This window comes from Erithacus rubecula (genome assembly GCF_903797595.1).
Source record: "Erithacus rubecula genome assembly, chromosome: 8".
Lineage (NCBI taxonomy): Eukaryota > Metazoa > Chordata > Aves > Passeriformes > Muscicapidae > Erithacus > Erithacus rubecula.
In genome coordinates this window covers 165,365-179,193 of record NC_136659.1, presented here as the reverse complement: position 1 = coordinate 179,193, position 13,829 = coordinate 165,365, and the positions used below count along the sequence as shown (strand labels likewise).

Genomic DNA, 13,829 nt, shown 5'->3' with positions numbered 1-13,829 from the left:
AACCTAAAAGATTCAATAGGTCTATCTCAGTAACCCACAGGTTCGTGTAGCCCTGGGGTGAAATGTTTCTGGCCCCCCATTCTTCTGCACAGGACCTCTTGATGAGATTGTGGGGTTTCCTTTTCTCTTTAAATCCACAGCCTTCCATTTGGGGTGCTGGGGTGTTTTTTTCTCTCCATTATTCATCCCAGATCAGCAGGCTCAGCCAGCAGCATTGCCTTCCCACTGCTCAGAAAAAAACATTCCTTCTCCAAAAGCACATAAGATTCTTCTTAAACTCTCATTAATCAAGGCCTGTAATCCCTGGGATCCTGCCAGGCTCTGTGGTTTTCCTGGTGGTCTCCTCCTTCAAGTCTCACAGATAAATAATGCCCTAAACCAGTTTGGTCTCTGGAGGCCAAGAAGAAATCCCAATTTCCTTCTTGGGCTACATTTCTCCCAGCCTGATCTCCCCCTGATTCAATCTCCAAGGAACATCCAGATCACTTCCAGGAGCTTTACTTCCTTGCAAGAGTTAAGAGCCATGTTTCAAGGATTCCCTTTCCAGGTCTAACATTGGATTTCCAGTCCATATTCCTTGTTTGTCACAGAGGATATCACTACCACCCTCTCAGAAGCCTTCATCATGTGATGATTGCCAAGTGCTGGCACTCCATTTCCTTCAGAGAATTCTCACTGTGCCATGAGACACAGGCAACAATTTGTCCTGGGAAAAAGGAGGGGGAAAAAAATCAGGATTTTAAATCCAGCAGGTGGTTCGAAATGAGCAAACACTGTGGCAGCTGTGAATGTCAGACAGCAGCAAATTTCTTCCTGGTTATGGAAGCATTAATTAGCACACCTAATCTTTAAGAGGTATTAGGATGCTCTTGCTAAAATTAAGCAGCTGCAGTGAATGAGCTGAGTAAGAGTTGAGATGGGAGCTGGGAAGAGGTAGAAGACTTCAACTCTAAAATCAAACCCTCTCCTATTTCTCTAGCTTTCCTCTTACCAAAGGCACTGCACAGCCAAGGCAAGGGGTGGCTGGGAAATTTGATTTAAAGCCATTTTATCAACAAGGATAAGTCTGTCATGCAGGAGAAAGAAAATTCCACTGTCCCAAAAGCAAAACCATCTTTGTGCCTGGAGCAGAATTTAAGCTCTGAGCTGCCATAGGCAAAACAAGCACTCCAACCTGGCCAGGATTTTTTGTCTCAGTCATTTCTGCTCTGCATCCCTTGTTCCCTTTACCATTTAAATACACCGACCCTCCTTGCACAAAGGTCATTTATCACAGAGCGGGCCAGAAATCAGAAGGGGGAATCAGAAGGGGAGACGCTGCCTTCCCCTGCATTTATTCAATTCTGACATCTAGTGGGCATCAGCACCAGTGGGAAGCAGGAGCAAGGAGCGGCCAGCCAGGCTCACTGACAGCCCTGGAATCAGGCAGGGATTTATTGTGCCACAGAGGATGTTCTCCACCCCCAGCACATCTGGGTCTCCTTTGGACCCTCCCCAGTGCCCATGCTGAGCCTGCACTTGCAGATGCGCTACCAACCCCGCTGTGCTCCACATGGGGAAAATGCCCAGGTCCTGCTCCCAACAGCTCCCCATGCTGAATCAGGAAAGGGCTTTGGCAATTAAGGCCTCTTCTCCATTTCAGAGAGATCATCCAGGGGTCAGTCTGCACGAGCAACCTGAGGTGAGGCTGCTGACAGCAGAGTGTATGCCCGGAAATCTCCACGTTCCCCCAGGATGAGCAGCAGCCTTCTCTCTGACATGGGCTAGGCTCCATCAGCTGATCATCTTTGCTCTTTGGGAACTTTTACTGGCTAGTTCCCTGTAGGGCTGAGCCCCTCTTTATTGCTGGTAGCTCTACCCATTCCCAGCTAGCCCATGTGAACAGAATTTCATGTAGGGTTACCAATGCACCAGTACCAGTCCCAGGGTGGCACAAACCACATCAGTGCCTGACAGTGACCACAGAATCACAAACTGGCCTTCAAGAGACCTTAAAGACCATCTCAGGGCACCTTCCACTAGGCCAGGCTGCTCCAAGCACTGCCCAACCTGGCCTTGAGCACTTCCAGGGGTGGGGTCACTGAGCAACTGTGCCACGATGCCAAAAAGAGGGTCTGGGAAATGAGGTGCTGTGGCACCCTGGAGCCCAAATTTCACAAGTGCTGACTGAAGGGAGAGAAGGGAAGTGAGCCCAGTTTTTCTGCAGCATCACTGTGTGGTGTAGTCCTTCATCCATTCCACACCATGGGAATTCCTGCCCCGACACTGTCAGCACAAAAAGTGTCAGGTGTACAAAAAAACAAGCAGAGAAAATGAATATAAAGGGAGCAATTCTGCCGTGGGTGCAGGTTTGACTGCTTTTCTCAGAGAGCAAGAAGTCAGCAGTTTCCACCCTTCCCTGGAGACAGACTGCAGGGGAGGTCTGGGGCAAGGGCTGGGTGTCCTGCCCCTTGTGGAAAGCTGCAGTTGCTCCTTTTCATTCCCCAAATCACTACACAAATCCAAACTCACTTCTTTCCTCATCCTACAACACCGGAAGGGTGACAACATTTCACCTTTTGGCGAGGTCACAAAGCTCGAACAGTCACAAATTCCCTGTGTGCAGCAAGCCCAGTCTCATCCCCCATGGCTTTGCTGTCTCCCTTCCCTTTTTTGCTGCCTCAGAGTTTCTGAACAGCCTCAAAGTCTGCAAGAGGACAGAATTTCTACTCTGCACATTCCTTCCAGGGCAAGTAGAGCCTCTAAGGGTGCAGGGAAAGTTCCCTCCCTGTCCCTGCTGCGGCATAAATCTCCATTCCCCAAGCAAAATTCAACAACAGAACTCATGGTCTGCTGACACAAACCAAACTCTCAGCCAGGAGAGTTGGAAGGGAGCATCCCTAGCAATGATCATTGGTATGTTGGATCATCAAGTGCTTGAGTCAGCAATTTGAGAGCAGGAAAGGCTCAGGAAAGTGATGTGGACAAAGGAAATATTGCTCCCTGCTGCCAGATAAACATCTGCACAGCAGATGCCACATCAGCTCCTAGGTGTGAAGGCATTTGCATGTATGCAGCCAGGAGACTGAAGTATCCTGTAATCATTGTGACGTGGTGGAAAAAAATTAAAAATTAGAAAAAACATAGGTGGATTATTTTTCCTTTTTTTTTATTTTTGGGGGGGGGGGGTGTGAGCATAGATAAGTGCACATTTAATTATCACTTATCAGCAAAATATAGAGTCATAAAATACACTGAGCCAGAGAGGCCCACAAGGATTGTCGAGTGCAACTCCTGGCCCTGAGAACTCTCTGAAAAGCAAGAGTGAAACTAGGAAGAGTAGAAGCCCAGCTGAAGCTGTTTCCTGTATCCAACTTTGTTTCCAGGAAATAAAGACAGGTCTTGGAGAAACAGGCCAGGAAGTTCTTCTGCTCACCTGGGCCAGTAAGACAGACATAAAAACCCAAGCCACAATCTCTTGAGCTCAGGAGTTTCAGAATGCACCTGAGCTGTTCCTGTCCAATGAAGAGTGGTGGCTCTACCTAAAATCAGCACAGGCAGGTGAAATGGGAAAGAAGATGCTCAGCAAAACTTTGGAAGAGAGACAGATCATAAAAGACTCTGGCACTGTGCATTCAGAGCAAAGGAATCATGGAATCTCAGGCTGGTTTGGGTGGGAAAGGACCTTAAATCTCATCTCATTCCACACCCCTGCCATGCCTAGGGACACCTCCCACTATCCCAGGGTGCTCCAAGCCCCAGTGTCCAGCCTGGCCTTGAAGGGGTGATGTTCCCAGTCCTGTTCATCCAAGCAAAACAAAACAACTGTGGCAAAGGAAAACATCACTTTCTCTGTTAGACCTCTGCACCTTGTCAGCATCCTCTGCTCCCTGCTACAGGTGATCTGACTACGTTTTCTCAAGCTTTTGCAGCCCAGAGAGAAAGGAATTAAGTGTGGATTGTATTAGTTTGAATAATCAATAATTAGCCATGAGCATCACAGAAAATTACAGGCAAGCAGAGAGCAAAAAAGAACAAACAAATGGAATAATGAGCTTTCAATAGCTTCATTATGGGATGGAGGAGATGTCCTGGATACAGTTAAATTTGAGTTCTCCCAGGGAGAAGGGCTATCAGTGGATAAGGGTGTGTTTAGCATCTCATGAGCTCCTCCCATTGCCATCAGAGCAGAAAGTGAGTTTGGAGAAGGACTCTCACTCCATGGAAGAACACTTTTTACACCAAAAAGGAAAGGCCAAGGCATCAGGTTCTTTCTTCCCATCCTGGATCTTTGAATCCTGACTCTTCTCATTCTCAAATCTACTTTAAAAACAGAGAGGAAGCAGAAATGTCAGAGCTGAGAATTCGTCTCAGAACCAACCAAACATCCTTGGGAAAAGTGTATTCAGCTTCAACAAGTTGCTTATTAATTTGCTTCCCACCCTGTGGAATCTGCAAAAAAAAGAAATCTGCACATGCAAAACATTTCATATGTGCACAAATGTCATGCCAATGGCTAATTAGGGTTAAAAAACGGAATAGAAAGAAACAGAGTGTTAGAAAAATTAACAACAGTGAAATAAGACCCACAGGACACAAATCAAGGCGTCTTGTCAAGTCTCAGAAGCAGAGAGGGCTGAGGCTACAAGCTGATGTATGGTCTGCTCTGAAATGGATTTGAATTGAGAGTACAATATTCAGGAAAATGTGGCTGTAGAGGGAACATGTGACAGCTTCCCCAGCACTCTGTAGCCTACACAGTGTCTTCATCAAGTTGGTCACCATGGCAACCTGAAATTTTTCTGTAAGACAATTTTGTTAGTAAAATTTTAGAGCTTGATTCAGGCAAGGAAGGAGAGTCCACACGTGTGGAAGGGATTAAATATAGTGACTGTCTAAGAACAGCTTGTCCAGGAACCCCTGAATCCTGCCCAGCCCTGGAGATGGGGGATGCCAGGACCAGCCACTGCAATCATTGCTGGGGAACAGAGGACAACAGAAGGAACAGGAACCAGAGGGAACACGGGAAATTCCAGCTCAGTTTAAGGAGAAAGTCTTCTCCCATGAAGGTTCCTGTCTGGAAAGACAAAGGGGATGAGGGATCTCTGTCCCATGGTATTCCAACCTCAACTACACAGCCCTGCCTTGTGAGATTCTTCTTCCCATCTGTGTGATCCTTTGACAAGCTCATTTCTAAAATCCAGCCCTGGTTGAGGGCAGTTGAGAACCCTTTCTGTTCCTCCAGTGAAGGAAATCCTGCTGGTTCTCTCCTGGAATTAGACACAGGGGCTTGTGAAGTGAAACAGATCATCCAAGCCCTGCATCTTCCCTAAGCAGTCACAATTTCCTCCATGCAGCTGTGGGTCTAATCCTTCAAAACAGATCGAGAAGAGGGGGGAGACAAAGGGTAAGACAAAAATTGCGGCTGTTCACAGCAGGAGGCTGTCACAGTGATTCTCCTCTATGCTCTGATACCTCTGCCCCATCCCTGGGCAGCAGGAAAGGTCCTGCCTGGCTCTGCTTCCCTGTGATTCCTTTGCCCCTGAACAGATGAGAGCTGTCCCCTGCCACAGCACATCACAGCTTCCAGGGGACACCTAGGGCTTGGCCATCACATAAAACAGCAGCCTGGCATCTCCCCAAGCACCTCACTGCTCCCAAAGCTCATCTGACACGAGCTCATGCTCCCTGCAACAGATCCCACCCTGCAGGGGTTTTCCTTCCCTCTGGTGCTTCACTCCTTTTTTCTTTTTCTTTTTTTCCCCCCACAGAAAGCAGTAAGCTGCTTTATGAGAACCTTAGAAAGTGAGTGGGTGAATGGGAGAGGCAAAAACAAAGACGTGAGGAAATAAAACCACAACTAAAAATCAAGCAGCTCCTTAATGAGGACACTGGGGATTAAAGCTCAGTTTTCCACACCCCAGGAGAGCTGTGAACACTGCTGTTATTATATTTATAGGAGATAGATAATCAAGCAATCATTTCACCTGAAGGTCAGATCCTGGATTTTTTAGGTATGAGAAGAGGCCCAATGCTGCATGTTACTCTTCCATTGAGAAAAAAAAAAACAACCCACCCTAATATTTAAGGATGCCATTCTATCCACTTCTGTGCAATGCTGCTAATCAGCTCATCAGGACTGCCACCTGCACCCTCCTGCCAGCAGTGAGCTGTGCCAGGTGCCAGAACCCTCAGACAGAGAGCATTTGTGAGAAAAACACAGAAAACTTGAGCAGGAAATCACAGCCCCTTGGCTTGATGCTGAAAGAAGTTGATTTCCTGTTAAAAAAAAAAAAAAAACACAACACTTTCCATGTGTGATTAACGAGTAAGACACAATCAGCATTCACCATCTACTTGTATTTTGCAAAGGCAGGAACTTGCTTCTTGATTTTCCTGTTCAAGGACATGAAGCATTGCTGGGGAGACTCCAGATACAATCCACGGGCCTGCACAAGAAAAATCCGTCTTAGGCAGGGATAAAAAATCCTCTTTTGCTCCCTGGGGATTGGGGTGGTCGGCAAATTGGAGCCAATTTTAGGCTCCTCTTTGCAATTCAGAGCCACGAGCACCATTAAGCAGATTCCAGCTCGATGCAGGCTCAGGTTGTTGACAGGTGATCAGCTCTTGTAGAGCAGCTTTCCCCTCTCCTGCCACTCCCTGTGTGCCCCAGCTATTTATGGGACAGACTGGCCTCAGAGCAAGCCACGGGAATTTTACAATCTCCCCAGTTCTGGAGATGGATGGGGAAATAAATCCAGAAAATCTGATTAGGACTTGTCACTGAAGTAAGATCATTAATCATTGATGGGGTTTTTCATATTCAATTTCTAATTCCTGCAGGCACCAGCAGACTGGTGGGTCTGAAGACTTCAGACTTGAAAACGTTATTTATATAACAATGGCACTGATTTTTTTTTTTCTCCTGAATATTTAGCACATCCCAATAAATAAAAAGAGCTACAAAGCACCAGTGTTCATTTAGCCTAGCTTCTTGCACAAAGTCAGGCATAGAATTCTCTTGAAATAATTCCTGAAGCCAAAAAGATAAGAAGGCCTAGCTCAGAAATGTAAAATCCATCATGAAAAACTGTCAGCCACTTGCCTGAACAATTTTTGCAGCAGTCAGTTACCCATTCCGGTGTGTAAAAGAAAAAAAAAAAAAAAATCACATTTCATTTCTTACCTGGACTTGTCTAGCTTTGCCTGTCAGCACCAAGTTCTTTCAGTAAGAGATTAAAGTCTTCTATTATTAAATTGCTATTTCCCCAGCCTCCCCCAAAATCTTCTCAGCTAAGCTAAGCCAGTCGAGCCTACTGCCATTTCAAAACTCAGCACTCATTGCCCATGCCCCCACCAAACCCTGCATGGCTTGTAATAATGCCAGCCAGGATCACACATAAGCCGAAACCCAGGGAAAACAGCACGGAATAACTTTTCCTGGCCTCAGACACATGAAATCTGTTTAATTTTTGGCTTCAAATGAAATTCTCTAATTCTGGATACGAGTGAAATCAGGAAGATTCCTCTCCAGGCTTTGCAACTAATAAATCCAATTTATAAAAGCATGAGAAACAAGGGGCTTTGGGGGTGGAGTTGATACTCTCTTTAAACTCCTGATGTTTCTGCCTTTGACATGTCCAAAACCCAGGAAACTCAAGATCTGTGCATAAAATACAGCTCCATAAATGACACTTGCAACCCATCTCCGAAAGCAGGCAGAAAGTATTACATTTCTAAATACTCAGGGTTTCAAGAATTATAAATTTCATGTTCTGTTTTCAGGAAGATTTTGCATCTTGCTTTTGTTTTGGAAATTTGTTAGATGCAAGAACACAAAGCATTTCTGAGTGCTGCTTAAAGGGGAAAGCTCTTCTTGAGAGCCAGAGAATTAAAGATATCTGGCACTTTCCAAAGGCAAAGAAAAGTTGGAGATTCCTATAAGAAGACAGGCAGTGATTAAAAAGGCCTATTGGCTTTAGTGGCTCAGGGATAAATTAAAATAGCATATGGATTTAATGAAATAATTCCTACAAACAGAGCAGAGTGCCTGGGTTTTCCTTTGATATCTCGTTTCCAGGAGAGCATGAGGCTTGTCTCCTTCAGCACATCGAGGTTTACCACGGATATGCTTATGAGTAACATGTGTTAGCTTTTGGTGAGTCACTGGTGCTAAATTCCATCTAAAACTGTCTCCTTCCCAGTGCAGCAGGCTGGAGCTGAGCTCCACAGGCAGGGAGAGCTGCTAATATGTGCCTGAGGTGTTTTAATCACAAGGACACAGCACTAAGTGATATCCTCTTCCCTTCCCTAGCTACTTTAAACCTGTTTAGCATGCCAAAGAATGAGCTCATTCCGTCCTGCTGAAACTCTTCCAAACCACTTCCTTTTAGATTAAGCTCCTTAAGACAGCAGGTAAAGCATTAGCAGTGATTAGAGATGCTCCCACACAACCACAAAGGCAGGTCAGCAGAGGTGCTTTGTGTAGGATAGGCCCTGCCAGCTCCAATAAATCTCATTATCATTCCTGTTAATTGGATTCCAAACATCTCCTTCACGGATTCCCATAGACAAGTGCTTCTCCCTGGGCAAACTACACTGTGGTGGTTTCTCCCAGTTCCCTTCACTTTTTGTTTTGTGTGGCCCTGGGGCAGCTGATTTGGCACAAAGACATGGCCATTCCTCTATATCCTTTCTCTGGACATGCTCCAATTCCTCACTGTCCTTGTCACAAGGAAAAAGGAAAAGGCTAGAACCCTACACTAAACTCAAACTCTGAGTTTCCAAATGGACTTTCCTGCATGCTTTTCACACTACCTGTAGCCCAGGACACCAGTATACATCGAGGATACCAGATGAACAACACAAAAGTGAGTGACAGCCACGAGCTCTGTAGCTGGGATGTCTTCTGAGGAGTGAAGCAGCTGAAAGTCCCTCATCCTGAGCAGACACTTCCCCACCCTGCAAGAAAAACTGCAGACCCAGGGTCCATCAAAGCTAACCCTAACCCTAAGCCTACCTTAACCAGAACCCCATCACTATGGGTGGTCCAGATCAGAAAGATGTAGGAGCAGCAAAGCTCCTGGGATGGCCTTTTGCAGCCCTAGTGTTCCTGCAGCTGTAGGTTCTTTGGCCCTCCCAACCCTACCCCTAACCCACACTCACCCAAGCCAGGTTATTCCATCTTGTTAGGGCTGAGGTAGCTGGGTTTGTTCCAGTGTCCACGGCTGCTGCCTCTTCCCCTTGAAGGGAAGGATTCAGGAGCAAATACATCATCTAAAAAAAGAACATGGAGACATCTGTGAGCAGGAGATGCTTTCCAGCTTGTGTTGATTGTTGCCCAGAGAAGCTGTAGCTGCCCCTTCCCTGCAAGTGTCCAGGACCAGGCTGGACAGGGCTTGGAACAACCTGGGATAGTGGAAGGTGTCCCTGCCCATGGCAGGGGGTGAGACAAGATGATCTTTCTGACCCATTCCAACCCAAACCACTCTGTGATTCTGGAATAGAAAATATTCAGCATTGCATTCTGCACATAAGTGTTGGTGAAGAGAGCACAAATCTGGCAACACAAGAAATGTATAAACCTCAGCATGGTTTATACATTGCACCCTCCCTGCACCCTCAACTCGACAGCCCTCTGCAAGGGAAAAACCAGCTGCCCCTGACCAGGAGCAAACAGCTGAACTTTCACATTGTCTTCTCCCTCAGACAGATGGTCTTGAGATGCTCCAAGAGGAAAACACAGGGTATTCCAGCATGGCAGAACTGGCTTACCTTCCCTGCGAGCGCTGCCTTGCCTGTCAGGGGTCATTATCGGCACGTGCATCATCTGGAAATCAAAGACATTCTTTAAAAGACTCACATGGCAAGAAGTCCCACATCTCTATTTCCTCAGGCACTAGGTGGTCACTAAAGTAATGCCAAACCTCATCCTTAATTTTGCTGAAAACAAGATTATTGCTGGTAGTCCTTCAGTCCATGATCCCATCAAACTCAGGATATCCTGTGATGCCAGACTCAGTCAATCACAGTTCCTTCTCCCATCCAAACACCACCACAGGTACACCAACACCACCTCAGGCAAGCTGAGATCCCCTGAGCAGAGTTACAGCTCCACAGCAAGAGTTAGAGTGCACTTGCTGCAGCCCTCTGCAGAGGGAAACACTTTACTTTTCAAGTGCAGTAATTCCCTTTGGCATTTATTCCTTATTAACATTGCAGGAAATATATTCCCCAGCAGGAATATTGGCAACAGCATTGAATTTTAAGTGATGGTTAAGGAAGACTTGGGGGAAGATGTCTGCTTGTAAAAACAAGTGTTTTTGCTGAGTGCCTTGTTAAACAATGGTTGTGTCAACCCGCAGAGCGCTGGCTGAACATCTCAGGCTGTGTTACACACTCCAGGGCTTCCCATGCAGACTTTCTGCCCTGCAGAGACAGGATTCCTAGTGCTCACTAGTCAACTCTGAATTGAGATTTTGAGGGAAAAAAAAAAAAAAAAGAATAAATGAAGAGATAATTTGGCAATTCAAGCCAAGGAAAAGTAACTAAGAATCCTATTTGCTTACAAGGCAGTTGGAGAGGGACTTTTCACAAGGGCTTGTAGTGACTGGACAAGGAAGACTGGCCTTAAGCTGAAGGAGAGCAGAGCTGGATGGAATATTGGGAAGAAATTGTTCCCTGTGAGGCTGGGCAGGGCTTGGCACCTAGATAAGCTGTGGCTACCTCTGGATCCCTGGAAGTGTCCAAGGCCAGGTTGGACATTGGGGCTTGGAGCAGCCTGGGACAGTGGAAGGTGTCCCTACCACAGCAGGGGTGGCACTGGATGGGCTTTGAGGACCCTTCCAACCCAAACCACTCTGTGATTCTACAATTCCACTTCTTCATTTAGATCCCTGAATTTTCCAAAAATAAAAGCTGTCCATAACCTTGCCCAGGTTAGGTCAGCATTGAGCAATATCCCAAAAATAAAAAAAAAAAAGAGAGCTGAAAAAGGAACAAAGATCTCAGTAGACCAGATGTCTTTGGGCTGTATCGTGGTGGCGTGCTCAGCTGGGAGCTGGGCCTGGTAACAGAGTCAGAGCCACAAGGATTTGTGTGTGTCCAAGAAGTGTCAGTCACTGTTCTCCAGGCCCATATTCAATGGAGGAACTGCTGAAGTTGACAGATGTGCCAGACTGCCACAGAGAGTCACCCTCTGCCAGGCAAGGTCAGAGCCGTCTACTGATGGAAAGGGAAGTCAAATTATAGCTACTTTCCTGATCCAAACCTCCACCTGAAAGAGGAGCACACACAGACACTTGACTTCTCTTTAAAAGAGGGTAAGCAGAATTTTCACTCCTCAAGGCAGCAAAATGGATTTTCCCCTTCCTTACCTCCTCGCTGCTCATGGACTCAGAGCTGAAGGTGCTGTGGTGGCACTGCACGGTGATGTTGGCAATCAGCTCCCCGGAGACTTCCACAACACTCCTGCAGGAAGCAGTGGGCTGTAACAGAACAAAACAGGGCCAATCCCACCGACCAAACATTCTATACAAATCCTCTCATGGGAGTCTCATTGATGGTAGGACCCTGCAGAAGGGTTTAAAAAACAAATTCCAAGAGAAAGAAACCCAAGAATGATTACACACGACTGCACACATGCCACTGCTCCACAACTATGTGTTTGTTCTACAGACCTCCAAGCCTGCTCGGGGCAGGAGAAAACCTCCACATCCTTTTCACAGCTCAGCACAATGAGAAGGACTGTGCAGGGCTATGCCAATGGCAACTCCAGCTCTGGAAGTTAAACTACCCTTAAAGGTATTACCTCTGCAATCTGACAAAAAAACTGTAGCAAAACCTGCATTCAAGTATAGGAAAACACATCCTCACATGGACATACTGCCCCAAGAAGAAGAGGGGGATGGTGTCAGTTTAGGATACAGGGATAACACTGTAGCAGCCAACAGTTGTGTTTTTAAAGGAAAATTGCAAAGCAATAACCAACAATTCTGTGTGGTGCCACCTACATACACGTCTGAGCAGAGAGGTGATTTGGCACAAGTAACAGAGAAGTCCAGACTCAAAATAATTCCACCAAAAGTATTTCCACCAAAAGTGGTAAATTAGGACTCAGAGGGGAGCAAGAGCTGTATCAAGAGCCTTTTTACTTCAGGCTGAGAGTGAAAAATAAGAAAGAGATCAGCACTGTCAGCACAGAGGAGGTATCTGCACAGCACGGGAAGATAACCCTTTATGCAGTGTCCAGATAGGTAAAAGCAAGTGAAATGCCAGCTCTTCTACCCTCTTACCTTAGAGAACAAGCCATTCCTTCTAGGACTTGGCCCCAAAAGCATACATAACTTCACTACACACTGCTTTCAGACACAAATCCTCTTTTCAGCTACCCTCCCTATTGAGCAGGCAAAAGAGTTTCCCACCAGTGACCCTTCCCCCCGACACCCACTCCATGCTGCAGGTTGTGTCAAAAGCAGCCAGACATTCCTCATTTCCCAGCACCAGCAGCATCCTGAGAAGATGCTGCACAGAGGGAGGGGAGGCTTCCCATTCCTAGCAGGGGCACTCACCACCAAAGGCCCAGTTCTGAAGTCACAGGTGAAGGGGTCTGTCCCCGAAGCTTTGGTGCACACGGTCTCTCGGATACTGAACCGCAGATCTAACCCATAAGTATCGCCGTCCCACGTGTCCACCTGGAGAAATCAGTGTCAACACAACACATCATTAGTCCTTTTGGTTATTCTTTTCTCTTTCTCATAGTCTAACCAATGCTAAATTGGCCAGTTGGGATGGGAGACTAAAAAAAAAATACATATAAGAGCAGTGCCCTCCCAAAAAACCCCCTAACAAATTCCCACTACTTGTAAATACTTGGGGGGTTTAATCCAAACTGTACAGACCCATACATCAACTTGACATTCACTCTTGCAGAAGACTTTCTACAGGCCACCTGTAGAAACAGAAAAGTTCTGCAGGTGTTCAGGAGCATGGACATTATAACTTTAAATACAGAAGTTTTAACTCCTTAACTCAGGGAGTATTCAGTATAATTCTGAGCACCACAAATTAGAATAGATAGGGGTTTCCTGCTTGCACTTAAGACCCCAGCAACTTTAAACCAGAATTGGTGCATAGAGACAGATGACATAAATAAAGGTCAGCAAAAGAATCCTGTCTTGTGTGGGTGTTTAATCAGCAAAAAGCATCAGATGAACCAGGCTACTTGATGCCCAAAGAAAAGCAGTTAGCTGGAGGTATTGAAACATCACTCTTGAACAAAATCCTACAACCCTCAAGGACTTCTACTCTAGGTGTGAAAAGTCTGAATTCCTAAAATATTTTAATTACAAACTTCCATACAAAAGACATTTAGGTTACTAAAACCGTAACTTCAGAGAGTGACCCAAATCCATGCTCTCCCAAACCAACTCCAACTAAATCTGGGTTTCCAGGACTGGAAAAGAGTTTTCTATCCCAGAAAAGCTCATTTTAAGTACAGGATCTCCATTGAGTGCGTACTTACTCCCATGACTCGGCTCCTGACAACACCATACAGGTTTCTGCTCCATGACTGGGAATTGATCCGTGCAATGGAAGCATTGAGAGCCTCTTCTGCGACAGGGAGGGCATAGTCATACACTGGAAACCCTGAGAGGGAGGCACAATTCCATCAGAAGTTCATTGTAGGCATGTGCTTTTCCCCCCAAAACCACCCTAAGAAGGAGGACGAGGCTCCAGCTTACCTGAACATGAGAAAACGCCCAGTATGAAGGCAAAAATTAAGATCTTCATAGTGTGTCTTTCAAAATCCTCCAGTCTTTTCCCTTTACAAGCAAGGATTCCCAGTGCAT

General features: G+C 46.1%; 1 protein-coding gene across 1 annotated transcript; it reads right to left on the bottom strand.

The window, feature by feature from the left end:
• Positions 1 to 4,022: 4,022 nt before the first annotated feature.
• LOC306804570 (secreted phosphoprotein 24-like) lies at positions 4,023 to 13,829 on the bottom strand (the record flags this gene model as incomplete). Its single annotated transcript, XM_079311363.1, is given in 8 exon segments — positions 4,023 to 4,302; positions 9,145 to 9,255; positions 9,754 to 9,808; positions 11,355 to 11,465; positions 12,549 to 12,671; positions 13,502 to 13,626; positions 13,722 to 13,787; positions 13,790 to 13,829. Coding segments are annotated over 7 exon segments (621 nt in total). The 3' UTR covers positions 4,023 to 4,302; positions 9,145 to 9,154.